This window comes from Talpa europaea (genome assembly GCF_964194135.1).
Source record: "Talpa europaea genome assembly, chromosome: 14".
In the NCBI taxonomy this organism is placed as follows: Eukaryota; Metazoa; Chordata; class Mammalia; order Eulipotyphla; family Talpidae; genus Talpa; species Talpa europaea.
Window position 1 is genome coordinate 62,444,017 of NC_140082.1, and position 15,381 is coordinate 62,459,397.

At 35.7% G+C, this 15,381-nt stretch overlaps 1 protein-coding gene across 11 annotated transcripts in view; it reads right to left on the reverse strand.

The window, feature by feature from the left end:
• Positions 1–15,381, reverse strand: part of CDC42BPA (CDC42 binding protein kinase alpha) — a gene marked incomplete at both ends in the record, with an annotated part of 264,693 nt that overhangs the window by 116,503 nt on the left and 132,809 nt on the right. For all 11 annotated transcript variants that reach the window (XM_084252980.1, XM_084252987.1, XM_084252988.1 and 8 more), the window contains 3 exons: positions 1,770–1,849; positions 3,621–3,869; positions 9,839–10,039. In XM_084252980.1, coding sequence (XP_084109106.1) covers positions 1,770–1,849; positions 3,621–3,869; positions 9,839–10,039 — 530 coding nt within the window. The remainder of the gene's footprint in view (positions 1–1,769; positions 1,850–3,620; positions 3,870–9,838; positions 10,040–15,381) is intronic.

The following is a 15,381-nucleotide window of genomic DNA, read 5'->3' on the forward strand; positions in this document are numbered from 1 at the left end:
GAATTTGGAATTCAAAAGTGAAATTTCTTTAACTCAATTCAATTAAAAATATTTAATAATGAAAAAATGTTGAACATTCAGCAGTGAACAAAACAGACAAAACTCCTTGCCCAGTGAAACAAAATTAACAAGATAAAGAAAATATTCGGTGCATTAGACAATATTAAATGTTAAACAGAAAACAAAGCAGGAAGGAAATTTAGTGCTGAGGGGCAAAAAAAAAAAAAAAAATTTAGAGTAAGTGGCCAGGAAAACCATCATTCAGAAAGTAACTTTAAATAAAGCCCATCAGAAGTAAAAGGATCAGCCAAGGGAATACCAAGGGAAACACTCCAGGCAGATGGAATAGAAATACAAAAGTCCTGAGACAAGAGTATGACTGGTATGTTTATAGGCCAGAAAGGAGATGTGTGGCTGAAATGGAGTGAGAAAGGGGGAAAGAACTAGAAAACACAATCAGAAAGATAAACCAGTCATGAAAGGGCCTGAGATGGATTCATTAAATTCAGCATCATGGAGGTCAATGGTTACATCAATAAAAGTAGCTTGCTTGACAAAAGTTGTTCTGGTGCTAGACAACTAGAGAACCTTTATTCAACAGCACAGGACTCTTCCAATTCCTCTCCTATTGCTTATGGATGAGAACACAAAACTGATGAACAAAGTCCAAGGAAAAACAGTATGAAAATAATCAGACAAAATATAACAATGAAGGAATTTTGCTACAATGTGGAGGTGAGAAATGTCTGGTAGCAGGTAGAGAAGGTGGGATTAAGAGAGACTGGATATTTTGTTTAAAAATGGGAGAAAAAAAACCTGCACGTCAGGGAGCTGATGTCAATGACCTGATGACGCAAAAGACACCAGCAATGGGAAAATTTACTTTGTACAGTGAGCAATGTTCTGGAGCAAGCAGGAGCAGACAGAAGGAGTGGGCCTCACAGAGCTCATCCATAACATGAAGAGTATGTGGGTCCAAAGGTATGCTGGTGGTGAATGTGGTGACTGCAGCATGAGGAAACAGTCTTCTGTCTGTTTCGATCCTCTCCATGAAAGAGGAATTGACAGTATCAGGTGAGAGTGAGGACAACAGTTTTCAAAAGAAAATAAAGTGTGTGAAATAGTTATCCAGGAGAGTGAAAAAGTGAATACGCTAGGGTAACAAAGTACATTAGCCATGTAGCAATAAGGGGCACCTGAGGTTAATAACTATGAACTCCAAGTGAGAAAGAATGGTCAGATATTTTTCTCTGGCACTTTTGAGTAGCACAGGTATAGGCAGCAAAGTGATTTTTAATAACAAATTAATAACAAACCTAGCAAAACAAGCATAACTGAGCAAGAGACAGTGAGGAGTTGAGGAGCTATACAAGGAATGATTATAATCATTATCAAAGGAATTTAAACCAGATAAGGAGGGAAGAGAGGCTATGAGTGGAATGAGGATCAGTGAAAAGATAGGAAGATTAATGGAATGAAAGTTCTGGTGCTTGACACCTAGAAAATATTTATTCAATAAGAAGGGATTCTTCTAATTCCTTCTCTATTGCTAATAGATTCTGGGTTCGCTACTTGGTCTTCTGCTTCCAAAATGAGGTAAGACTCTTATATGTTCTATTCACTTTGTAATGTGTGACTTTGTCTAATAGCAAGTTTGTCCTGTTTTTAATTCTTGTTTTATAAGCCTCTCTTACACATTATATATTTTAAACCTTACTTTATTTGATGTGATTTGAATTGTTCAAATTATGTTGAATGTTCAAACTTACCAACTACTAGTATATGTAAAACCAACAAATGGCAGATGGTGGCCAGAAAAAGCAGTATGTGTTGGTGGGGGCATCGTTTCCTAAAGAAGGAAAAAATATCTGGTAAGAATAAATAAGATCTGCAGGCTTGTTAATAAATATTGTCCACAGGAAATATGTGGCAGTTCTATTTAGAAACACTGATACATTTGGCACATATTTTTAGTAAAACAGAAACCAGACCACGAATATTGCTATTGTAAAAGTCTAAGAAAATTAAAGATTAAAAGTATGACTGATATTGATTGTATAGCCATTATTTATGCATTCCATATTTATGAATTTGAGTGGTTGCTAAAATTTATTTGTAACCCAAAAGTAAAATTCACAGTATACTTATAGTCATTTACAGATATTTAGAAAGCAAAGAAAAATGTGAGTTGCCCATGTTCCAACCAGGGGTGGAATAAGGCAATTTCTGCTCCCTGTTTCAGCTCCTATACTGAGAATGAGTGCTCTTTTCAAGGTGGACACGTGCCACCTTTTCACATTTTCATGCTTTTTGGCTTAATTGTGCTGTTTAAAATCGCCTCCAAGTGTAGTGCTGGAATGCCATATAATGTTTCTAAGCAAGAAAGCTGTTAAAGAACCTTACAAAGAAAATATATGTGTTAGATAAGCTTTGTCTGGGCATGAGATATAGTGCTGTTGAGCACATGTTCAATGTTAGTCAAAATATTGATTAAACACGGTATCTTTAAATAGAAACACATATAAAACAAGATAATGTATTGATCAGTTGATGAAAATGTGATGATGAGAGGCCCAAAAGAACCTTACCCGAGGAGCAATGGTTCAATATTTGCTAACACAGTGTTCATAGCAACTTTATAAGTATTGACTATACTATGTATTTAATTGGAGTGACTCACAATTTCTGTTAACAGTAAATAAAATTCTTGCAATAAAAACCCAATGAGGAAAGTCCATATAACTCTCTCCTGTGAGTCTCACAGTAGAAAGCCTTAGGGAAGTTCTTGTCTACCTTGACTATAGTGTTTACTGGACAGTAAAAAGTGTTATAAAAATAATCTAAAACCTTTCTAATGTAGAATTAAAACATAAGAAATAAAATAATTGAAAAGTTCAAACTAAGAAGGCTAAAAATTGTTATTTTCCAAAATTTCAATTTCATATAACCTAAAGACTTAGAGCAGAGGTTGACAAACTATGCTGATCCAAAAGCTAAAACTGGTTGAGTATCTTGGTAGCTCACTGGTCTGCCACTTGCTTGAAATAGGGCTATTAGGTTCAGGATAGTCAGGCCGTAGATTTTCTTTGCCTTCATTTCCTACCAAGTATGCTATTTTTAGTGGCAATACCACAGGCATGGGTATTTACTGATAGCTCTCTGAACCAGGTCAGTCCCTTCTGGCAGGAAAATTGCTGTGGTTTTTGTTGTTGCTGTTGTTGTAAACCAAAGGTCAACAGATTTTAATGAATAAAAGATTCTGAATGTATTTATCTTGGGTTGATTTATTGTTTTTGACAATTCTTCCTACTTAATGGTGCATTCTATGGAGAGATTTGCCAATATCTTCAGTCATCATGGAAGTCCAGGTTTAGCATCTGATTTGTTCTCTTCTAATAAACTTAATTACTTAACTAATCTAAGAAGGAAATCTTTGCACTTCAGTTTTCACTCCTAGTCATAAATAACTGTTCACATCAGTTAACTGTCAATTTCTTGATTTATGAGAGTACATACTAGAGTCAAGATAACTATCTGATAACTGATAAGGCAGTTCATAAAATTACTTTATAACCATATTTTAAAGAAACAGAAGAAATTCTTCATAATGTTGCACTTACAGAATTCTTTAAACAATCATCATCCACATCAAAATTTGATGTATCTGTTGGGCTACTAACTTCTGGAATATAAGGAGCTTCACAGTTTCGAATATTATCCCAATCAATTCCACAAAAAAATGGGTGTTTCTTAAAGTCTTCTATTCCATTTTGACCAAGTCGATGTTCTCTGCTACAGATAAGTCTTCGAATAAGATCCTTAGCATTTTCAGACACATCAGTCACTTGAGCAGGAAACTGAAACCTCTCCTATACAGAATAGAAACAAAATATAAATCAGTATTTAACTTACAAAGCAGGTTAATTAACATTTATTTTCTTAAAGGTATATTTTCTTTAAAAGATATCTAATAAGTATATTCCAGTACAAAGTTTAGACACTAAAGTAGATACAGAGATACAAAGAATGAGAAAAGATGATCTTCTTAAAAGAACTTCTAATTTCATAGGTAACTTAGTCATACATGCACTGGAGAAAGAATAAACTGAATGCTAATATATCTTAAACTGGGAAAAAGGGTAGAAGTCTCCCACTACGGCTGCCAGGGGAGCCCCTTAGGCTGTAATAAATCTTTGAGTGGATCTACAATGGCTTCAGCAAACAGCACAGCAGTTTAGAGGACTCTACAAGAAATCTGGAAAACTTGTATCGCTGAGTTTGGACAATGAAGGCAAAATCACTCTTCTACAATACATACACTCAAAGTTGTCAAGACTGGGCTGACAATTTCCAACATCACATCTGAGAAAGAGCTGACAACTGCTGAAATAACTTTATAACTTTTGATCTTGATAGACACATGTAAGCACACTGGGTTTGGAAAACTTATACCCCATCAATTAATGGGATTGTCTTTCTGGTGTACTGTGCAGAACTGTCTCCTTATGGAATCTAAAGTGGAGCTTAACACTTTAATGACTGGTGAAAGTATATTCAATGTGCCAGTCCTTATTTGGGGGCAGCAAAATAGATAGGAAAGATGGAATCAGTGAAGAAAAACTGTGAGATATTTGGGAATTATGGACACACAACAGGAAAGAGAAATGTGACCCTAAAGGAGCTGAATGCCCACCCTGTGGAAATGTCCCCATGCAGTGTGCCCAAGTTGCAAGGCTATGGCATAGACTTCCACTGGCTCTCCCAGTATAATGACTGATGTGTGACAGAGAAAGGAAGTTTTTACTTGTATGGGCTGATCCTATACAGTTTCCTCATGAAATTTTCTAACAGAACAAGGAAAGCTTTCCAACCACATATGGCATTGAGAAGCCAAGTCTCTAATCAGCTCTCCTTTCACCCAGTAGTGACATGTTTTCTTATCCACACTGTTGGAAGGTAACACTGCTGGTGGAGGTCAGCATCAGGGACCTGGAAGTTGGCAGGATGTGCCAAGTAATGCTCTGTACTATCATGGGGCACCTGGAAAGAAAACACATCTCACCACTGGGGTTGATTTCAAAAGAAAATGATTCTATTTTTTTTAATTTATTTTTTTAAAGATTTATCCATTTATGCACACAAGAACTGGGGTACAGGCCAGAGGCATGGGGGGGTGAAAGGATTCACCAGAGACAGAGTGGGGAGCAGAACAGGCAGACTGACTGAAATACACTGCTGAGGGGAGCAGCAGGCGAGGCAGGAGGGGTCTGCCAAGCCATGCAGGTTGAGCCCTGGCCAGCCAGGATCAACAGAGGCTGAGTGCTGTGCTTAACCCGTTGCACCACCAGGGAGTCCCAAAAGTGATTCTATTTTATAAAGAAAGTGTTGTTAATATAACTGGTGTCCTTCCTAATGTTTTCGTTTCACAATTTACTTGTTCCAGAGTTCTTTTCTTTTATATCATGGCATTTAGTTACTTCATAAAACGATGCACAGATAAACAGTGAAGGTCAAAGTTCATCAAGTGAACTTACTCCAGTTGAATTAGCAACAAAATGATAACCAACTACCTGCCTTTGTAGGTAGCATTACTTTGTACACAGAAGACAAGAAAAGAGCGGAACCCTGGTCTTCCAGTTGTGGCAGATTTATACTGTAGTAAGTCAGGGTCTTTCTCTTCATAGAATGTATAGTACAGATTGTTTAATGCAGAGGAATTAATTATTGATAGGTCACTGTTATTTTTCCTTACATAGTTACAAAAGCCTCCACTCTTTACTTTGATGCTGTTGTGAAATCCATCTCTCCCTGTAGCATTTTTTTCATTTTCAGTTATAAAAAGTAACTTCTTCTGGGCCTCCCTGCTGGCGCAAGGGGATAAGCAACACACTATGAAGGAATCCACAGCCTCTGCAGCTCGAGTTCAATCCCCAGCCCGCCAGGGAACAACCCACATGGTGCAGCAGACCTCTCCTGTCTCACCCACTGTTCCCCTCAGCAGTGAATTTCAGTCAGTCTGCCTCTTCTGTTCCCCACTCTGTCTCTGTTGAATCATCTCACCCCCCACATATCTGGCCTGCACCCCAGCTCTTGTATGCATAAATAAATAAATCTTTTAAAAAAATAAATAAATAAAAAGTAACTTCTGCCTCATAAAATAATTGGGAAATCTCCCATGTTGTTATATACTACAGATGTGTCTCAGATACTTTTGCACAGACTCAAGGGGAAATTTTTCTGAATAGGAGAGTCACACAAGACAAAGTAAATAGTTTAAGGGCTCTTTGTAAGTTGAGAATTTAAATATCTGGTATTGTAGCATTTGCTTGAACTAGGAAATATTTACTCGATGGACTTTGAAAATGCCTTTTCCGTTTAAGAAATAAGCTGACTAAACTCTTATCCAAGAATTTTGTTAAGAGTTGTTCCTTTTGAGTCACCATCACTTACTGTCAGGAAACACAAAGTAGGAAAGCTCAGTATCCCTAGTAGTGGATGAGGATTATTTTTATTGCATTCCATTCCATTTTACAGCATTCCACTGCTATGTACAAAATTGGATTTTCATGATGTTAACCAACATTCCAATCTTGTAGTGAAGTTGAAGAGACAGGAAATGATCTTAAGATGGGAGGATAGCATCAGTTTTCCTTTAATAAAAGGTTAGACGTAGTTTTCTCAAAACTGAGTATTCTGATGATGATGGTTACTTGCAGAAGATTAAATTAATAAATTCAGTGAACTCTTACTTTTAATAAGAGAACAGAGAAAGTGCGGATAATATATGCCTGGGATAACAGTATTCTTTAGTTGAATTTCTCATTGTTAGTCTTCAGTACTGAAGTTAAGAAAGCATACTTTATCACTGCCAAGAACAAAATGCAAAGGCTAAGTGACTTATAAATCTGGAAAGAGTAAGAATTTCATTTATTAGCAAGCATAACTGGATTCAGACTAAGTTGGTGATTTGGAAAAGGGTTAAACATTAAATGAACAAAAGTTGTTTAGCTAATGGCAAATGAACTATAGTTAACTTGCATACTTTAATACTTTAGGTAAAGGTAACTCATACTTTTCAATCCAGATTCCTGAGAAGTATGATTGTTTCAGTGTTACTTTTACTGTTTTTGTTTATTTTCCCCTAATCACTTTGCAGCGTTAGAAAACTATAGATTCTTCACAGGGCAGCTTTTTATGAAAGTCATTCATTTTTGGCCACTGGAGAAAGAGATTAAAAAGCAAAGTAGCACCAGTCTGTTTCTTGCCCCACAGAACACACTATTTCTGTAATAAGTCACAGAAAGAAGCTGCTGTGCGGAACTTGGCTCTGAACAGTGAGGATCAGCACTTTTTACAGAAACTCCCATGAAATCATCTGGATTTATCAGATTGGATATACGCCATATTTCAGGAAAAGCAAACAGTCATTTATGAAAGGTCACTATACATCCTATGAAATTTAATGAAAAGCTAAATAAAAAAATCTTAACCGGCTAATGCAGAATTCATAAAAGTAGTAAAATTTGACTCCATATTTCAATAGCGTATAGATGATTGTTAACATCCATATATGTCGTTATACTAATGACTAATAAAAATGAATATTTTTAAAGATAAACATTTTTAAAGAATGTAATATGTATTTGACACCATTGGAAGTCCTTTATTCATTTAATGCATTTAATCATCATAGCAATAATCTAAGGTATTACCTAATTTTACAGAAGAGGAAACAAAGGCATAGATAGTTTAAGCAATTTGCTCAAATTCACACAACTAATATGGTATAACTAGGATCTGAAGTGATGCTGTCTGACTCCAGAATCTGCGCCTTTTTTATTTCTTTTTACTAAAATGACATTGATTTACAACACTGTAGATGATTTAGAGGTACAGGCTCACATCTCTTCAAATATATGTTGCCTCCCACACTTACAACCAAAGCACCCACAATCCTCCACCCTACTCCACTGGGCTGTCACCATCTTTGTTTTCCACCCACTTCTGATACCTCCATTCCACAGTTAGATTTTTAGGGTTGCTGTTGTTTAGTTCTGTCAACCCTTTGTTTGGTCCCTCTATCTTCCATGCATATAAGTGAAATCATCCAGTATTAATCTTTCTCTTCTGACTTATTTCATGTTGCATAATCCCCTCCAGTCTCATCCATGCTGTCCCAAGCAAGAAGATTTCATCTTTTTTTAGCTGAAGCGTATTCCATTGAGCCACATATTCTCAATCCATTCACCTGTTGTTGGACACTTAGGTTGTTTCCCTAACTTCACTACTGCAAATACTTCTACACTGAACATAAGAGTGCACGTATCCCTTAGACTTAGTGCTTTTGCATTCACTTAGTAGATACCTAGAAGTGAATGGCTAGATGGTATGGTAGAGCTATACAGTGTTCCATAAAGGCTGGACCAGTCTACAATACCACCAAAAGTGTATAAGGATTATTTTTTTCTCCACATCCTCACCAACAATTGTATCTAGTCTTTTTGATAAGGGTCACTGTCACAGATGTGAGGTGATGCCTCATATTTCTCTGGTGAGAAGTGATGATAACCATTTTTCCACGTTGGCCATCTATACGTCTTCTTTGGAGAAGTGTCTATTTAGCTCTTCTGCCCATTTTTGATTGGATTATTGGTTTGCTCTTTGTTGAGTTGTATGAGTTATTTGTAGACCTTAGTTATCCCTTATCAGATGTATGACGTGCAAATATTTTCCCCCATTTAGTAGAGTGTCTCTTCCAGGATCTGTGCTTTTACTACCACATTATAATACAGTGATTTATATTAGAAATGTTCTACATGCTATTTACAACCTTATAATTATTTCCTATCTTTTAATCTTTGTAACTATATAGTGGGTTATCTTTGAAGAAAGATTTAAGAGTACCAAGTTTATAAAACTGATATATATATATATATATGAATTCAGTAATCTCAACTATCATATGCATGAATCAACTAAGCATAATTTTAACAAATCATAATTATATCACCATAAATGAATATATTTGGTCATTCCCTTTATGCGATATTCCTAGCAATATTCCATATTTTTTGTAACTGCTCACAATCTTCTGAGGCCAATCAAACAAAACTTTCCTCTTCTTATCTATTTCCACTTCACAAGTTTTATTAATTCATTCCTACAGTGCATCTAAATTGTTTCCAGCGTTTTGTCATCATAAATCATATCGGAATAGGTATTATTCTTTGTACTAAAATGTCTGTAGAATAGATTCCTAGAACTGAAGTTGCGCAATCAAAATTTCTAGCCAATAACCATTTTTTAACAACATAATTATAAACTTCTTGATATAAAGGTTATATCAATTTATAGTCCTATCGACACTATCTAATGTCCATGTCAGTACACAGCACTATTTTTCTTTTAATCTTTGTCAATTTGACAATGGAATATATTCTCATCCTTATTTGAATTTCATTGATTACTACTAATTTTGAGAAATTTTAAAGTACATTCCAGTCATACTATAGCAATAACGATATAAATTATTTGCTTATGAAATAATTTTTATTTTCATGATCTTTGATCTTTATATTATTTCAAAGATCTTATGATCTTCGTCATTCTGCTAGAAAGACCATTTAATTTCTTACTAACATCTCTAATAAAATACAGATTACGACTAATAATGTCTTGTAAAATTTTTGGATTTTGATTATTCTTGTTTGTAATACCCCATGTTAGCATACCGATTAGACATGTTTGTTTTTAGAAAAAAATATTTTTTAAATATCACATTACTTTTATTATATGTATTATTAACCACATTATTTTGAAAAACAATAAAATAACTCACTTTGTGATTCATGATTTTTCCATAAGTCTCCACAAGAGATTCTGCATAAAACGGTGTTTCTCCATAAAGCATTTCATACATACAGACCCCCAAAGACCACCAGTCACACTCAGGTCCGTATCTGCCTTTTCCATCTTCCATGGCTTGAAGGATTTCAGGAGAAATATAATCTGGAGTTCCAACAGCTACTGAGGATTGGACCTGAAGAAATTCACATTTTTAGTAATCTACTATATATTAAACTGGTGAAAAATAATTTCAAAAATATTAATACTTAGGTAGACCATTAGATGTTCTCTTAACAATTACAACTTTGTTAACTGAATTTAGTCTTCTTGTACATGTAAGTTAAATTTTCTATAATCTCCACACTAACAGTTCTCCAGATTTCATAACACTAGAGAACCTTTATTATTGCTGTTATTTAACTGACTACATTTAGGGAAACAATATGGTTTGAACATCACAGCCATTAACATTCTTATTAGTGACATTACTGTCCAACATGTATATTAAAAAAAAAATGAAGTATGAAAATTTTACAATCAGAGAGGAAGAAAAGCCTGTGAAAATGTGGCTAATATTTATAAGCAGCCTGGCAATTTATTCTAAAAATATCTTAAAGTAAAATTAAGAAATATTGCTAACTATATCCTGCAAGCTACTTCTTAGACTATTGTAAAAGAGGGAATTATGTTCTTCAAAAAATAAAGTCCTAATATTGCATTAGTAAAACAATCTAATTGTAACCAGAGGGAACGGAGGAGGGGTGACAGAAGAGGGGCTGGCAGAAGGAGGCAGACTGGGAGGCAGTCTTGGCCCAGGTGGTTCAGTGGAGGGTGAGTGAAATATGTGCACACATGGAAGAGCAAAAGTGTAACACCAAAGTTAAAAAAAAAAAATGTAAAATATCAAGTCCCAGGAGAGAAAAACAGTTGAGCATAGTGCTAAGGCACATTAGATATAAATATAGCAGCTAAAATAAGATCTCCTGAGCATGTATATTGTAAGGTATTCTGAAGTTACAAAAAATTGGTTATGTTTTAAAAGACAATATCAAAAATGAACATTCTTGAGAAAGAAAAATAGTTAATATTTTGGATTTTCCACACTAGACTATCATTCTATAAGAATAGACTCCCTTTTTGGCAATACTGAGATGAAATAACTTGAAAACTCTTCCACTACAAATTCTTAAAAATAAAATATAATCTTTTTAGATCAGGGACCTTTTGTGTGTCTACAACACACCAAGACTGCATGGAGCTGGGAAAGGGCTGTGCCCACAGCCAGAGGTGAGCTGAGAAGCCCCCACAAGCCAGTCCCCACCTGGCCACTGAGAAATCACAACAGACACAGCAGAAATCAAAAGAATAATCAGAAACCACCACTATGAACAGTTATATGCAAACAAGTTCAACAATCTAGAAAAGATGTAAAAATTCCTACAACTCTACAATCACCCAAAACTAGATAAAGAAGAAATAGAAAACATAAACAGATCAGTTACAAGCAGCAAAATTGATATGGTAATCAAAAACCTCCCCAAAAGCAAAAGCCCAGGAACTGAAGGATTTACAAATGAATTCCACCAAACATTCAGAAACAAATTAGTGCCTATCCTTCACAAACTCTTTCAAAAAATTGAGAAGGAAGGGATAATACAAAACACATTCTATGAAGCCAACATTACACTAACACCAAAGCCAAGTAAGGACAACACAAAAAAAGAAAACTACAGGCCAATCTCTCTAATGAACACGGATACAAAAATCCTCCATAAAATTTTAGCTATCAGAATCCAACAATGTATCTAATTCACCACGGCCAAATAGGATTTATTCCAGGGACCCAAGAATGGTCCAACAATCCAAAATCAATCAATGTAATCCAACACATCAACAAAAAGAAATATGAAAAACATATGATCATATCAATAGATGCTGAGAAAACTTTCGACAAAGTACAACACCCATTTATTATAAAGGCCCTTGAAATTCTCAGGAAACAAGGAACATACCTCAACATCATAAAGGCCATATATGACAAGCCCATAGCCGTGATCATACTCAATGGCGAAAGATGAAAGCATTTCCATTAAGATCTGGAACAAGACAAGGATGTCCACTCTCACCACTGCTTTTCAATATAATACTGGAAGTCCTAGCCAGAGCAGTAAGACAAGAGAAAGACATACAAGGAATCCAAAGAATCAAGGAAGAAGTCAAACTATCACTATTTGCAGATGATATGATAATATACATAGAGAACCCAAAAAAACTCCACAGAAAAACTAATTAAACTAATCAATCAGTTTAGTAAAGTGGCAGGATACAAAATCAACACACAAAAATCAGTAGCCTTCCTCTACACAAACAACAAATCTGAAGAAGAAGAAATCAAGAAAACCATTCCTTTTATTATTGAAACAAAAAAAATCAAATACTTGGGAATAAACCTAACAAAAGAAGTAAAGGATCTATACAAAGAAAACTATAAAACACTGTTAAAAGAAATAGAAGTAGACACAAAGAAATGGAAAGACATCCCCTGCTCATGGATTGGAAGAATTAACATTATCAAAATGGCCATCCTACCAAAAGCAATCTACAGATTCAATGCTATTCCAATTAAAATTTCAATGTCATTCTTCAAAGAAATAGAAAAAATACTGATGAAATTCATATGGAGCCACAAAAAAACCCCAAATAGGCAAAAATCCTCCTGAAAAAAAAAAAAGAAGGGAATGGAGGCATCACTCTCCCAGATTACAAACTATACTACAAAGCCATAATAATCAAAACTGCATGGTACTGGAACCAGAACAGACACACAGACCAATGGAATCAAATTGAAAACCCCGAAATAAACCCACAATTTATGGTCAACTAATCTTTGACAAAGGAGCAAAGAATATGCATTGGAGCAAAGAAAGTTTGTTCAATAAATGGTGCTGGGAAAACTGGGTCACTACATACAAAAGAATGAAACTTGACTACTACCTCACACCATGCACAAAAAACAACTCAAAATGGATTAAAGAACTAGACATAAGATCTGAAACCATAAAATATATAGAAGGAAATATAGGCGAAACTCTACGTGACATGCACCTCAAAGACATCTTTATAGACACATCACCCAAAGCAGTGATAGTGAAGGCAAAGATAAACAGCTGGGACTACATCAAATTAAAGAGCTTCTGCACAGCAAAAGAGACAATAACCAAAAAACAAAGAGAAATCCCACCAACTGGGAGAACATTTTTGCACACAACACTAATGATAAAAGACTGATCACAAAAATCTACAAAGAGCTGATGAGACTCAACAAAAACAAAGAAAATAATCCAGTCAAAAAATGGGCAGAAGAGCTAAAAAGAAACTTCTCCAAAGAGGAAATACAAATGGCCAACAGGCATATGAAAAAATGTTCAACATCACTTGTAATCAGGAAAATGCAAATCAAAACTACAATGAGATACCATCTTACATTAGTGAGAATGGCACATATAAAAAAAACTAGCAACAACAAATGTTGGCAAGGATGTGAAGAAAAGGAACTCTCCTGCACTGCTAATGGGAGTGCAAACTAGTCCAACCACTATGGAGAGCTATGTGGAGACTTCTTGACCTACTAAAGAGAGAGCTTCCATATGATCCAGCAATTCCACTCCTAGGTATTTACCCAAATGACACAGAAACATTAATTCCAAAGGGTATCTGCACCCCTATGTTTATAGCAGCACTATTTACAACAGCTAATCTATGGAAACAACCCAAATGCCCAAAAATAGATGACTGGATCAACAAGACGTGGTACATCTACACAATGGAATATTACTCAGTAATCAAAAAAGATAAACACATGCAGTTTGCAGCAACATGGATGGAGCTAGAAGGGATCACGCTCTGCAAAATAAGTCAGAAAGAAAAAGAAAAATACCAGATGGTCTCACTCATTGCAGGAATTTAGAAAACTTAAATAAGGGACCAGGAAAAAGACTAATTAATAAAAAGTAAAAATCAAAATCAACAAGCAACTATTAACCAGAGACACACTACGGGAGGGGGGAGGTGGCGGGGAGAGGAAGGATTAGGGTCAAAATAAGGGGGGGGTGCAACTGTATGGGGAATATAACCAAAATGAAAATGCATACATTGTGCAAAAATGAAAAATAATGTAACAATTATATCAAATAAAATATTTAAAAAATAATCATTTTTATAAAAATATAAATGTGCTTTAAAAAGAAGAAATTCTTTGTGTATATGTTGACCTTTTTTTCTTTTGAGGTAACAGTAGTTTACAACACTGTATATGGTTCAGATGCACAGAATCACACCTCCTTAGAGTCATGTCACCACAATACAACCACCATCAAGGCACCCACAACCTCCACCATATCCACCTCATGCCCTCTTCCACGTCATCTCCCTTCTCCCTCTCTCTACCTTGTAGCCGCAATTCCACAGTAAATTTCTAGGGTTCGTTATTGGTAAAAAAATGAAAAAGAAACAAGAAGAAAGAAATTCTTAATGACCAGTTATCAAGAAATGGTTCAAAGACACAGTGATAAGTATTAGAGCACAAGTGGGATTGGGGTATTGTCACTTTTCAGTTTCTAGGTACTTGGATATAAATATAAAGATGACGAAAAAGGTAAAGTCTTGAATTCACATGAAGTGGAACTCTTGAAGTAAAGAGAGGCTGTTACATATAACCAAAGGATACATTTTTAAGTGAAAAGGTGAGGGTCTCCCCAATGGTACAAAAGGTTAAAACACAACCTATGAGGCTATCTGCAGCCTCTGCTGCATGAGTTCAATCCATGGCCAGGGAGCTACCCACATGGCGCAACAAACCATTCCTGACTTGCCTGCTGCTTCCCTCAGCAGTGTATTTCAGTCAATCTGCCTGTCCTGTTCCCCACTCTGTCTCGGTGGGTCCTCTCGACCCCACCCCCACACCTCTGGCCTGTACCCCAGTTCTCGTATGCATAAACTTTTTTAAAAATTAAGTGAAAAGGTGAATTAATTAAAAATTAAGTGAATAGGTGACTGAAAAGGCATTTTATGTTTTGGTATCTTGACTTGTAAATATATGAAGAAAAATTCCTTTTCAAGAAATTTTCTTAATTTGAGGTAACATAACCCCATCATTTGTGACTCTAATTCACAGTGCTGGGCCTCCCTGGTGGTGTAGCGGGTTAAGTGCAGTGCTGTGAAGTTGTCTGCAGCCTTGCAGCGCGGGTTCCATTCCCGGCCAACCAGGGAAATTCCCACATGGCATGGCAGACCTCTCCTGTCGCACCCACTGCTCCCCTCAGCAGTGTTTTTGGTCCATCTGCCTGTTCTACTCCCCACTCTGTCTCTGGTGAATCCTCTCACCCTCCTGCATCTCTGGCCTGTACCCCAACTATTGTATAAATAAAAAAAAAAATTAAAAAAAAAAATAATTCACAGTACTTCTGTGGTCCAGAAGGTATCAACTCAGCAAACTGGAAAAAACTAACACAAGGGTAGGTGTTCCTAGAAAATCTG